Source organism: Alosa sapidissima, chromosome 15 (assembly GCF_018492685.1).
Source record: "Alosa sapidissima isolate fAloSap1 chromosome 15, fAloSap1.pri, whole genome shotgun sequence".
Classification (NCBI taxonomy): domain Eukaryota; kingdom Metazoa; phylum Chordata; class Actinopteri; order Clupeiformes; family Clupeidae; genus Alosa; species Alosa sapidissima.
Window position 1 is genome coordinate 24,645,494 of NC_055971.1, and position 14,959 is coordinate 24,660,452.

Genomic DNA, 14,959 nt, shown 5'->3' on the forward strand with positions numbered 1-14,959 from the left:
AAGAATTGAAGAGAACAGAGACATTGCAATACAAATGTACTGCGGAGTTGTAACCATAAAGAGATCATTATCATCATACAGTACACGGCAGTGAGCATGCAAAGCATCCAAATGATATCTACATGTGTTTCCTGTGAATTTTATGCTCATTCTCCTTCAGCCTCTTTTCAGCCATGCTACTCATAGGGTCAAAGGTCACACATACATCACTCACACAGTGTGAGAAACGTTTGTGCAGAAGGAAACGGAATAGGAGATAAGGAAGTGCATGCATGAAAGATTATATGGAGGGGTTACACATTGTGTAAATGTATGTGTTTTGCGGGGAGGGGGTAATCAATATCTTTTCAGCCATGTTACTAGGCTGTTAAAGGTCACACATAACTCACACATACAGAAACATATGTGCAAAAGGATACACGTGACAAGTGCATAGATGGAGGGGTTACACTCAGTGTAAGTGTATGTGTTTGGGGGGTGGGGGATAATGAATATCTTTTCAGCCATGTTACTTGTAGGCTGTTAAAGGTCACACATAACTCACACATACAGAAACATATGTGCAAAAGGATACACGTGACAAGTGCATAGATGGAGGGGTTACACTCAGTGTAAGTGTATGTGTTTGGGGGGTGGGGGATAATGAATATCAGTAGTTATTATCATGAACTATCTGTCAAAATAAGCCACGCCCCCGGAAACGTCATAAATCACGTCATAACCACGCCTCCGTTTTATGCAAATTAGCCACGTGGTTGTCGCCACGTGTTGTTTGTTATTGTTATTGTTTTGTGAGTCATGTGACAGTCATGTGACTGGTGTCAAACCCCTGGGCGGCCATATTGGATGTAAAGTCATGTGACAGTCATGTGTCTGGTGTCAAACAATGCCACGCCCCCTTGGCATCCATATTGGATGTAGTGTCATGTGACAGTCATGTGCCTGATGTCAAACCCCTGGGCGGCCATATTGGCCCCCAAACCCCCATGTGTGTTTTGTGGATAATGGGGGATCAGATAAACTTTGTAAGAGTTGTATATGTTTAGTGGTAAATGGGCCAAAATAATCATGACTGGATGCAGATTAATTTTCATGTATGATGAGATCTTTAAACAGCGGTTCATTGACAGCTATTCGTTCATCCCCATGCGTTTGGCTAAGACAACTGCGGCCTTAAATCTGAACACCGGTGAGAAAGGGTACTTCCCACACAAATTTAACACAGCAGTGAACAACTACTATAGGGGCCCCTATCCAGACCGTGAGTACTATGGGTACGACACCATCTCCGATAAAGACAGAGCTGACTTTGACACATGGTATAGCGAAGCATCCAAAGGCGTTTTTGATTTTCAGAAAGAGCTACGATCTTACGGGGTTCATGATGTTGTGCTACTGAGGGACGCGTGCATGAAATACCGCGAGACGTTCATGGGCTGTACTGGTGTAGACCCATTCACTCAGACTACATTAGCATCCTGCTGCATGGCTGTCTACAAGGCGCGCTTCCTGCAACGAGACACAATAGCACTCACACACAACAATGCCTATGTTAACCAACATAAGGCATACTCCAACTCCTCTATCCAATGGTTGGAATATGTGAATGATAGTAGAGATATGGTTGTACAACATGCTTTGAAAGGTGGCGAGGTGCAAGTAGGTCAGTACTACCTCGACGGCTATTATGAAAAAAATGGTGTCAAACATGCACTCGAATTTAATGGCTGTTTTCATCACGGCCATGATTGCCGCTACAATCCAGACCATATACACCCCCTGTTAAATATCCCTTACGGGGATGTGAGGAGCCATTTTGATGATAAGGTGACATACCTTACCAAGACCAAAGGGTTTAGGGTCGAAGTGATGTGGGAATGTGAGTGGAACCAGGCTAAGCAGCGTGACCCTGATGTTAAGAGATTCATGGCCACATACGTACACCCTGAGCGTTTAAATCCTCGCGATTCTCTTAACGGCGGAAGAACAGATGCATACAATCTTTACCGCAAAGCTGGTGAGGGTGAGAAAATTCACTACGTTGATTTCACATCCCTATACCCGGCATGTCAGAGCAAGTGTGAGTACCCCATCCACAACCCCCAGATCATAGTGGGGGATTTTCAGCCATTTGAAAATTATTACGGGTTGATCAAAGCTACAGTCTCTCCACCTAGGGGCTTACTACACCCCGTGCTGCCACACCGCTGCAATGGCAAATTGATGTTCCCCCTCTGCAGGACTTGTGCTGTAGAAGAGAATCAGACCAGCCCCTGCGAGCACAGTGATGATGAGCGCTCCATTTCGGGGTGTTGGGTTAGTCTTGAGCTGATGAAGGCTATTGAAAAGGGCTACATTGTTACCAAGGTTGATGAGGTCTGGCATTTTTCTCAGAGATCTGACACATTGTTTTCAGACTATGTGAAGACATTTCTCCAATACAAGCAGGAAGCTAGCGGATACCCTGCCCATGCAGTGACTGATGAGGCTAAAGAGGCCTACATCGAGGACTATTATGAGAAGGAGGGGATTAGGCTGGATCCTGATAAGATCTGTTTGAACCCAGCCGTAAGGCAAATAAACAAGTTGTTGCTCAACAGCCTCTGGGGTCGCTTCTCTATGAGAGAGAATTTGCCCACCACCGAAATGGTGAAAGACCCCGAGCAGTTTGCCCGATACATTTTTGGTTGTGAATATGATGTCACACACTTTTCATTTGTGTCTGATGATGTGGCCTTAGTCCAATGGCGTCATGTTGAGGGGAGTTGTGTACAGACCTCAGACATAAATGTGTTTGTGGGTGCATTCACCACCGCTCATGCTCGCCTTAAATTGTACGAGCTTATGGACAAATTGGGTGAGCGCCTTTTGTACACAGATACTGACAGTGCGGTTTATGTCTCAAAGGATGGCGATTGGGAGCCGCCGCTGGGGCCCTATTTAGGGGATCTCACAAATGAGCTGGATGATGGTGACTACATCACAGAATTCTGTTCAGCCGGACCGAAGACTTATGGCTATCGCACAGCCCGGGGTAAAACCTGTATGAAGGCGAAAGGCGTCACGCTTAATGCAGAGAATTCAAAACTGATCAGATTGGACACCCTCATTGGCCTTGTTGATCATTATGTGACTGACAGAGATAGTACACGACACATACGGGCTCGAACTGATAATATTGTGCGTAACAAGAAACATCTCATTCTAAAAAACAAAACTGGTGAGAAGAGGTTCAGGGTTGTTTACAACAAGAGGGTGCTACTACCCGACTACACAACTAGGCCATACGGATACTAAGGGGTATATGTCTATCATGGATAAATATAACACTGACTTAAAAGAGGCCCCTGTATACGATTTCAGACTACAGCATCCATTTTCTTGTGTGATAAGCGGGCCTTCTAATTCTGGCAAGACATTTTTTGTAAAACAGTTGATAGCCAATATCGACACCCTTATTAGTGATGCAATTGAAAATATAGTGTATATTTATGATTGTTGGCAACCACTTTATGACGAATTGTTAAAGCTGAGAGATGTCAAATTTATTCAAGGAATACCTAACGCTCTAGATGATGATGAGTTATTACCCATATCAAAAACTAACCTGCTAATTATTGATGATGTGATGAAAGATGCCAGCAATAATACAGAAATAGAGAAGGTGTTCACACAGTATGTACATCATCGTAATCTTAGTGCCATTTACATGGTTCAGAATCTGTTCTTTCAGGGGAAATCTAGCAGAACAATCAGTTTGAACACTAATTATCTAATTGTTTTCAAAAACCCTAGAGATAACAACCAAATCAGTGTATTAGCGAGACAGATGTACCCCGGTAACACAAAATTCTTTCTTGAATCTTTTAAAAATGCCACTGAGAAACCCTACGGATATTTGTTGATTGACTATAAACCAAAAACCCCAGATTTGTACCGCCTCAGAACAGATTTGCTTTTGGAGCATCAGGCTGTCTATGTGCCGAAGAAAACAAACTGAGACACCGATATGTCTGAGAGAATCGGTAGAAATTTGCCTCTTTTGAGGCGTTTACTTAAAGCTAAACCGCCCCAGAGACGTGTCATTTTACATTCTGCGTCAGATGAGTTAATCTTAGCTCTCTGCGAGGTGACACTGAATATTCTTCGTGGTACTATACCCTTAACAGCTATACAATATAAAAAACTACGTAAAAATAAGATTTTGATAAAGTTACTGGCTGACAAGAAAATTGGCCTACGCACAAAGAGACGCACTATTAACCAGAAAGGTGGATTTCTCCTGCCCCTCTTGAGTGTTGCTCTGCCGTTCATAACCAGTCTGTTTACATCAAGACAGAGTTAGAAGTAATGGAGTACGCTGAGAAAATGTATCTGATACCACAAAGACAATTGGACCGTTTAAAAAATGATGTCGTAACTACCCCACTGCGCCAGTCTGTTGAAAACGAGTTGGAAGTAGCTATGAAAAATGTTTTGAGTAAAACACACCTGACCCCTCATGAGAAGGCCCTGCATTATACGTCATTATTACAGAGATATTTGGCCCTGGTTAAACAGGGGGACCTTGAGACGAACACACTGACACTGAGTTTACCACTGCAGTCATCATCCGATGATGTGTCACAGAGTTTAGCAGTACAGGCTGCGCCCCCCACTTTTGAGAACAATCAGGTAGCCTCTGAGGTTTTAAAAAATGTACCCCTGAGAAGCAAAAGGAATGCCGAGTATATATTAGCAAAGATGTACAACTCTCAAGGCATAGCATCGTGGGACGATTCTGGGTCTTTTGTTTTTAACGGCACAACCATTCCAGGTACGCATGTGTTTGATCTGGTAAAAAGTATCACCGGGCCACAAGCTGTGAGCCATCGCAGGCGACCTCAAGGATGGCATGAATTTCTGAGGGCTATTGCTATGCTAAACATCCCTCTTTCTACAATACCAAATAGACTAGTTAAAGATTCAATCACAGCACTGAAAAGAAATAGTACACCTACTCATACACCAGTTAGAGCGGTATCAGAATCCCCTGGTTTTTCAACACCTCAATTAGATGCAACAGCATGGCTTGAATTTTAGAAAATCTTGTAATGATTACTATGCATTGCTTATGTCTAATGTTCACAGATGTTGTAATATTTTGTAAATTGTAATTTTTCTGCTTTGTTTTTCTTATGTTTATAATGTTTTATAAGGTTGTATGACTTTTGATACATGTATGACTTATAATGTGTGTATTTCTATCCTTTTGTTTTTCAATAAAAACACCCAACTCTGAAATGTCATTTGACATGTTTATTTATTATGAAGCCTTTTCAACACTTTTTTAGATACTTATCATTGATCTGTGCATGCTGCACACATGTGAATATATTACACATGCATTTACAACCTTGTAATTTTTTCACAATTAATGACACCATATTATCATTTCTATTTAAATTTTCAGAATATTTAAGCATCACATCTTCATAGCCTAACCCTCTCAACATATGATACAGAAAGAAAACACAATGTTGACCACATGTGATAGACGTAAAGTCTTGCACCTGCTGGTTTGAATATAGCAGACGTTTACCCATGTTTTTCAGAAATGTGTATATGCTTGGAGGAAATATATCACTGTCTGGACGGTTCCCGAAGCTGTCGAAGAAACACACATCACCTTCTTCAGTTATGTACGTAGCTAACCAGTGTTCACCAGGTTGGTCTGAATTATGTGTATTAATTATCACAGAGGCTGGTAAATGATACACGGGTGTTTTAGGTAGTTGATCACAAGCCAATACCCCTAGAAAATGTGTATTTTTGGATATATTATCCATAATAGTCGATAATTCAACAGTATTCATGATCTTTCAGTAGTAGTCCATCAAAATCTGTCTTCGATTAGACACCTCAATTATACTGTCAAATACCGCATACACAATCAAATTTATTGTATTCGGCAACGGTTGTCTGAACCGAACTTCCAAACGGATATTGCCTGACTTTATTAATGACAGATGCTGGCCACACTCCTCGTCAGGCGTTAAATTAAAAGCAAAAATACTGTAACCGGACAAGTAATCCTGACGATTTATGACCAGTGCTTTGTTTTTCAGATGTCTTCCTGTGGATAACACCAATTGGTAAAACTCCCGTACGGCAGACGCTTCATTAAATTTCGGCTGTAGCGGCTTAGACGGGTATTGTTGTCCATCTACATAAACGGCTAGGAATTCCAGATCATAATGTTTAAACGCATAAGGATTTTTTGTGTATGAACCAGTATGGGCATCATTATCGACCATTGCTAATATGATGGATTTTGGTAACGCCCCCAGAAATAGGTTTTCCTGATTAGCCACCCGCGTACCAGCGGGTATTGAGAAATTTTTTAGACATACTCTATCAATAGGGTATTTAGCAGTGGTGGACTGCAATGCTTGCGCATGACCCAGTCTCACAGCCGGAGATACAGAAACTTTCTTCACAAAAAGACTTGCTGAAAGAATGTTGATTTTGTATGCTACAGCATCACTGCGCATTAAACAGAATTCATCCTTCGCTCTAGTTAGTCTTATTTTGATATCAATTCCGTTTAACATCAATTTTTCTTGAAAAAATATGTCGCTGTGGATTGGAGCTAACAATTCTACAACATTACTCGATTCAGAAAATGCAGCTCTCTTTGTGAGACCTTCGTTGGCCCCTCCAGGATCCCCGACATCCATATGGCCTGCTGTATCTTTGTAAAACAGCCCCGCAGAGAAAATGGTCTCCAGGGCCTCACGGTCATAATTCAATAGACAATCTATAATACAGCGGTATGGATAGGTGTTTGAGCTCTGCGATATGAGCCGATCCCCCAGTGTTATGTCGACCTGAGAGAAGATTGAGCCGCCAGGGTAGTTTATCAAACCCACAGGCGCCCCCGCTGGTAGGTCCGCCCCGTTGGGTAAGGTGATTTTTAACCTTGTATACAATAGCGAATTATTCAAATCAATATAGTCTTGACCATTTCCCGCGACAAAAAACTCCAGGGGTCCTGTGTCTGACAGAGCTGATATGGGAGGTATCTCAACATAGGTGTTTTTCTCTATAGCCGTTTGAGTCATAGGCACTGTAAAAAGATCCAACTCAGATTTGACACACTCCGCCGACATGCCGTGTATCAGAGCCATGGTTAGAATATGGATTTACGCCTCTTTTTAGCAGGTCTACTCCCCCGGTGTTTACTCTGAGCCTTCCTTTTCGACACTGATCTTTTCTTAGCCTTTACATTGTTTTTCTTTGTGTATCTTCCTCTTCTCACACCTGGCGGTCGTTTCATGTGTCTACGTTGCATTACTAACACCCCCGACCCCTCTTGACTGTTGTGGGCTTGCATGACGTTGCTCACCACATCACTGACGATATTTTTAGCTGCCGCTTTTAAATGCGGTTTAGCGATTCCAAAACCCCTACGCAATAGAGGCATAGCCATTCTGTACAGACCTTTTAGGAGCGATCCCAAGCCGAATCCACCATACATGACAGGGCCCCCAGCGAACCCGTCAATATGGCCTCCCGCCTGGTTTTGATAATATGTAACATAACGATGTGGGTCCGCGTAGGGATTAAATTCTTTCATTTTTAAATTCTTGGAAGTTGTTTTACCGGTCTGAAATGGAGTTTTGTAATCACTTTGCCGTACTTGAATGACACGTTGTGGTTTTGATCACTTTTCACCTCTATGGTAATGTCGTCAATGTGTGATTTAGACACACGTGCGTAGTGTGGTTTGTCGTAGCCGATTGTGACTATATTTTTGGTCTCCCCCGTTATTTCTACACATCGCAGGAGTGGTACATAATAGTCACCTACAACTTGGTGGTCTATAATGTCTGTATAGACAAACAATGTATATTCCCCGCCATACAAATCAGCAATGTGGGGGGCGTATCTACCGACGCTCCCGGGGGGTACCGCGAATGGAATCATGTCTTCAAAACCTAGAATCCTGGCTAGCTTCCCTCGGAATGTTAGCGAAACATCACTTTCGGATGATGTCACACGGACTTTGTGAAGTAGTTCATCATAGGTAAACTGTATATGAGACCCGACACTATTGATTTCTGCTATGATATCAGCAATGCTATTGTAGAAAGCTTCACGAAGTTCACCAACAATAAGGATGTTAGTAGCTGTATCGGTAATTGTGAATTTTGAATGTTTTTTGTGAAATGGAACCCATGTTTTGGGGTACATGAACTCAATTAAAGCGACCTCCCAAGCCCCCCTTAGTGTTAGTGTTTTTGCCAGTTTAGTTCTGTAGCTGGATATTCTATTGTCAGGATAAATATCGCGGCACGCATTGCTTGGTAAAGTCACATAAAACCCTTCGTCCTCCATGATGTCGCCGGTGTGAATAAGGATATGTATGTTGTGTTGTGATTTAAGACATTTTTTAAGCATCAACCACATCTTTTGCGGGGACCCACGAGTTAAATTTTGATGGCCAACCTAACCATTTTACCAATACCATACGCGTCCTACCTACTCTTTTGCTTTCCAAAATCTTTTCCACTTTGAAGGCCTTATCCCTGTTTATGAGGATTTTCTGCAACTCCTCTTCATAAAAGGTACCTTCTAACATGTCTCCATCATAGTCTTTCAACCTGTAAACAGGAGGGTTTCGATATACACACTCTGCTATGGTGAAAAACTCACGTGTGTAGTTTTCCTCATACCCCTTTGTGAATGCACCTCTGACCTTAGATACTCTAACAAGCTCTCCTATTTTGTATTTGAACACAGATTTTTTGGCAGCTCCCGTCTTTACACCATACAGGTTTTTAAAGACCACATTTTCATTTTCTTTTGTCACATCCACAGGTCTCATTTTGATACTACGATGGTAACTGTTATTATAAGATGATACCATATCAGGTAAGACGTCACAGTAGCGTTTAGAGTTGGCGGCTGTTAGATAACGCCACATTCTTGATTTAATAGTTCTGTTGAATCGCTCCACGACACTAGCTTTTAATTCACTCCCAGTGGCGAAATGATGAATGTTGTTTTTATTCACGATCCTCTGGAAATGCTGGTTAAAAAATTCTTTCCCACGGTCAGTTTGCAACTTCTGGGGTATACGACCCTCTTCTATGATTGATTCAAAAGCAGAGGCAACCGCCATCCCTGATTTGTTTTTTAAAATACGCACCCATGCATATTTGCTAAAGACATCTATACACGTCAGCATATATTTAGCATGGTCATTCTCCCTGGAGTATATGGACATGTCAACCAGATCCGCTTGAAATTGCCTGTTGATACCATACACAATCACCCTATTCCTTTTGTAGTTGACACGCATAGGTTTATGAAGCGTGTACGCATCCTCCCCTGATAACCATTCAGCAACATCCTTATCGGACAGATGTACCCCTGTTTTTTTAAAGGCAGCTTCTTTTAATCTAGTTATACCCCCATATGAAGCCTCACTTGAAGGTGTGTAGTAGATTGTATTTAGAACCTCCTCCATGACTCCCTCCATACAACTAATGACAGACCATGATGTGCATTCACAATCTTTTATTTGACAAGCAGGCTTACATATCCATCATGGGTAGAGAATCAAGGTAGTTTAAAAATTTAACACACACATCAAAGTCCTTAGCAACCAGAAATTCCACTAGGCTATTCACAACCTCATAGACATCCACAGACTCATTCTTACTTTGTTTGATGACACATACATCAGTTACATATGTACAAAGATCTATGATATGCCCTATCTTGAAAAACCCTTGCCGAATCATACACATGTTCTCTAAAATTTCATGCACTGTTACATGATACGCCTTGTTAACGGAGGATCCCATATTCAGTAGATCGGACCATTCTTCAGACAATGATCTAGCAAGCGTCATTTGATTTTTTAAGGCTTTAAAATGATGGTAAGGTACAGCAATATCAGTTGCATAACATGTAGATTCGTCTGCTATGACATTACACAGTAAGGCTGTTAGCTCATATTTCACACGCTCTTTTGGTGGGCCTGAACCACAGCACCAATTCCCCATTACCGTTAATTGTCCCAATATGTCAGAGTTTCAAGAATAATGTTTGTATCACAATCCTGTATGTGATTTTCCTTGAAAGTGTGTAAATACCCACAGATGTATGGTTCCCCTGTTAATTCGTAGACGATAGCTTCTACAGACCCCCAAATTTTTTGGGGATGGGTCTGATAGCCGTAATGTCCCAATAGATGATTCACGCTTTGCAGTAGAGGTCTTTTGTATAGCCGATGTTTTATATCCTCAACATTTGTTTGGAAGTAGTACGCATCTGGTTCAAAGAGGCAAGAATGTTGAATCTGGCTGGGGTGGTTTACTTGACATCCAAAACAGTCCCCCTGTAACTTCTGCGTGATGATGTGTTGCAGTGTAATACACACACAGGCCTTGATAAGTCCAAGAGGTAGCTCTGCCAAACAACCAACAAGGTCTTCACCAGTAGCTTTAGAAGTCCCGGTTCCATCTGCTGATGATACAGGGTTTAATGACACACCAATCTCTAAGTCTTCTGAACAATCTATCATGCCCACCCCACCGCAGGTATTTTGAAAGTATACACACGCATCAGTCATCTTAACATCTGTTGAAGGCATCACGACAGTTCTGAACGTCTCGATGATCCGGCTGGTGTGATCGTATACAACCACTAACCATTCAAGGGGTGTAGTCTGGAGGGCGGCGACTTCTCCGCTACCCAATCATGTGTGACCTCTCCTTTATCTTCAGAGTCGTTTTTGTTACCGGTAGGAGGTACACCCGCAGGGGCGTCATCATCCACAAGATGGCATTCTCTAACATCCTCTTTATCATCCGTCAAAGTTAGCATCGCAAATCTCTCACACAAGTAATCCATGTCATAATGTATCATTTCTTGTTCAATTACTGATTCCTCTTGATAAAACATACTTCTTGAACTTTGATCCACACCATCAGGCCAAACATGCGCTTCAGTCATTTCAACTTCATCCACATATAGAGACATTGTATGATCTTCACAACAGCTCTGAGAGTAAAGGAACCCTTCGTATGAAAACCTCTTTTTAAGCTTCATGAACGAGGGGGCGCTGATTCCGGAGCGGCTTCTTCACAATGGTTGGCCAGTTCCAGATCATCTTGGCACGTCTGGAAGAGACATGCCTTGACGCCCTGGTATCTTTCCAAACCAGCACTCCATTTGAACAATCTATCAACCTTTTTGAAAACATCACTTAGAACATGCCGGTCTTTCCAAAGATACTCCACTTTAGGTGTATATGCGAATTCATTCAAATCTTTTTCATTATAATATGTAGGTCTTCTGTATGCACTGCTAGACAGGCGAATGAAATCCTGTGGACAGTTAGCATACATGTGGTAAGACTTGACATAGGCTGGACTATTCCATGATGCTGTGTAGCGACTGTCCATAGCAGGCTGTACAATATCCTTCCAAGAGTCCCTAAACATCACCCAATCTGCATCACAAAATGAAATGTGTGCCATGTCGTCTGAAAACGCCAAATCCGGAGATGTCAATGCGTATAGCTTCACACTGCGATCTTCCTTGTCAAAAACATAGCCTCCGATGCGCCCATCGTTCAACAACCATTGGTATTCCACGCCATCATTAGGTTTACTCAGAAAATTAACAAAAGTTTCAGGTCTCCTCCTTTGCGGTGCATAAGTAATTTCAGGATTCGATAGCTTAGCGCTAACAGGGGTGAGTGTAATCCGTCTCTTTGATTTTGCCGATTCAATCATGTCAGCCATGGTAAGTTCTGTTCAAAATCACTGCTAACAATGATAGCTATACATCACCCACAGCTTTTATAATCTCAATCCTAGAGACACGCCGGGGCAAAACACACCCACTACAAAGGGTTTATAGATAACCAGGTGTCTGCATACAGACGTCACTACTCATAAACAGGTCTTTTACAATGTTATCAGCACTAGTGTACGTAGGTAGTAGGCAGACCCCCGACATGAAAGGGGTCTCAAACAACACACTCAGAGACATGCCCGGACAAAACACCACCCCTACAAAGTAGGATGCATTGCATACCATTGAAGCCCTGCAGCCGAAATAGCTCAGTTGGGAGAGCGTTAGATTGAAAATCTAAAGATCCCTGGTTCGAATCCGGGTTCCGGCAACTCCATTTTCTTTTTTTTTGTATTTAGCCCCATTTACCACTAAACATATACAACTCTTACAAAGTTTATCTGATCCCCCATTATCCACAAAACACACATGGGGGTTTGGGGGCCAATATGGCCGCCCAGGGGTTTGACATCAGGCACATGACTGTCACATGACACTACATCCAATATGGATGCCAAGGGGGCGTGGCATTGTTTGACACCAGACACATGACTGTCACATGACTTTACATCCAATATGGCCGCCCAGGGGTTTGACACCAGTCACATGACTGTCACATGACTCACAAAACAATAACAATAACAAACAACACGTGGCGACAACCACGTGGCTAATTTGCATAAAAAGGAGACGTGGTTATGATGTGATTTATGACGTTTCAGGGGGCGGGGCTTATTTTGACAGATAGTTCATGATAATAACTACTAATATCTTTTCAGCCATGTTACTTGTAGGCTGTTAAAGGTCACACATAACTCACACATACAGAAACATATGTGCAAAAGGATACACGTGACAAGTGCATAGATGGAGGGGTTACACTCAGTGTAAGTGTATGTGTCAGGGGGGAGGGTAATCGATGAGGAACTAGTTCTGAGAGTAAGGTATCCAGTCTCAGCCATGAACAAACAGCACCGTGTGTCTCGCTTCTGTGATCATGTATCTGTGACTGCGTTCTGGGTGCCTGTTCATGTGTGCATCTACATCATGTCCACGTGTCTCAATGCATTTGGCCTCCTGCATCAGGTTAGAGACGCAAACCTAAAAAGCTCACAAGTATGGAACCAGCCTCACCCCCCCTCCCCCCCTGCCAACTCAAATCAAAATCAAATTAGTAAATGACCGTCAAATGACCTCATTAAAATGTCACTCAGTAACTGTAGGATGAAATAAAAAAAATGTGCAGTGGTCTCTTAAAAATATTTTGTACCTGTGACTACATTCTAGGTATTTTTGTGCATTTATGTGCATCATGTCAACATGTGTCAGTGCTCAACTCAACACACTACACACTACACACAAAACCCACAATTGCTCACACAAAATGCAAAATGCCTCAAATCTCCATTTAAAAAATGGCCATTACAAAATGTCATAAACACATCGCAAACATTCACCTCACATAATAAACACTTATATGTGTTATAAACAATATTGAGCTTATGGTAACTTGGGGACAAACAAAAATGAAAAGTTTTTCGTAAAGTCAACTTTTTGTAGGATATTACGCTAGTAAACATGTAAGTAATATTGAAACCAAAAATAGTGATTTTTCCCAAATAATTTGCTGTTATGAATACAGTATTTTACAGCCAATAAGAAAAAAAAACAAAGCAAAATACAATGACCCCCAGATGTACACACAGTTTTGAAAAAGCGGATTTTGCCAAAATCAGAAATATTCCCAAAGAAAGAAATGACAGGCTATCAAATTACTTTGCTTTTCCCAAACAAAATGTATTACTGTGTGTGTGTGTACTCTCAACATTGATGGCAACATCACCTGTCCACTCTACCCCTGGCATTCAGCTTGACTCCACCCTTAGCTTTGATCCTCATATCAAATCACTCACTAAGACTGCTTTTTTTCACCTCTGTAACATTGCCTGCCTCCGACCCTTCCTCTCTGCTAGTGATGCACAGACTTTGGTTCACTCTTTCATTATGTCCCGTCTAGATTACTGCAACCCACTTTTCCTTGGTCTCCCCACTAAAACCCTTCAAAGACTACAATATATTCAAAACTCTGCAGCCAGGCTCCTCACCCATACCAGACGATCAGCACACATCACCCCCATTCTCCATCAACTCCATTGGCTTCCAGTTCCGTCCTGGATCAAATACAAAGTACTACTACTCACCTCCAAAGCCCTCCACAACCTTGCTCCCCCTACATCTGCGACCTCCTGACCCCTTACACTCCTTCCCGCTCACTCAGATCCTCTGACCAAAACCTCCTGGCTATCCCCCGCTCCAGACTCTCCACCCTGGGTGGCAGGTCTTTCAGTGCCTTGGCCCCCAAACTCTGGTACTCCCTCCCCCAACCTCTTTGTGCCTGTCCTTCTCTTCCTTTCTTCAAAGCACATCTCAAGACCTTTCTGTTTAATGATCACTTCTCCTCCACACCCAACACATAGCTCAATACAGATAACTTGTCTTTGTTCTATTGTTTTGTTTGTTTGTTATTGTGTTTCCTTGCCTTCCTGCTATGTATAGCGACCTTGGTTTGAGAAAGGCGCTATTATTATAAACGTATTATAAACGTATTATTATTTATCATTATATATGTGTTTCTGTCCATGTATGTGTGTGTGTGTGTGTGTGTGTGTGTGTGTGTGTGTGTGTGTGTGTGTGTGTGTACTTTGTACTTTTTTTACTCTGAATTCTGTTTTATTCTGATGAAATAAACAGAGTTACACTTTGTTACACAATGGCGATTTGTTTTATGGTAAAATAGACCCAATGTCCTCAAATGAAGACATCACTTTTCTCAAAAACTACTTGATGAGGTGAAATTTATTTTGTATACTTATGAAGCCCTAATAAACCAAAATAACTGAGAGAAATAAAAAATGTGTTCAAATGTATACCCCGGGTCTCAGGGGGTTATTCAGTCTCTCATCATTTTTTAAAGCATTGCAATTGATTTATGGATGGATTTGGAGTTCTATACGCTACTGCTATTTAGAATTTTGTAAACATTTGCGCAGCAGGGTTCCTGGCAGTAAACTTTTTTAGCCTCTCAAAGTGGTGGTCTGTTTTCACA

General features: G+C 41.9%; 1 protein-coding gene and 1 non-coding gene across 3 annotated transcripts; both read left to right on the top strand.

Annotated features, from left to right (window-relative positions):
• Nucleotides 1-2,134: 2,134 nt before the first annotated feature.
• Nucleotides 2,135-7,435, top strand: LOC121684226. Of its 2 annotated transcripts, none has more exons than XM_042064206.1 (2): nucleotides 2,135-5,707; nucleotides 6,108-7,435. In XM_042064206.1, the coding sequence occupies exon 1, from the start codon at nucleotides 2,224-2,226 to the stop codon at nucleotides 3,295-3,297; it is 1,074 nt and encodes a 357-aa protein (XP_041920140.1). In that variant the 5' UTR covers nucleotides 2,135-2,223; the 3' UTR covers nucleotides 3,298-5,707; nucleotides 6,108-7,435. The 2 variants fall into 2 exon arrangements, with proteins under 2 accessions (XP_041920140.1, XP_041920141.1); XM_042064207.1 differs by having other exon boundaries at nucleotides 2,135-5,681.
• Nucleotides 7,436-12,111: 4,676 nt separating this feature from the next.
• On the top strand, nucleotides 12,112-12,184 carry trnaf-gaa. Its single transcript has one exon. It is a non-coding gene; the product is annotated as a tRNA-Phe (tRNA).
• Nucleotides 12,185-14,959: the final 2,775 nt, after the last annotated feature.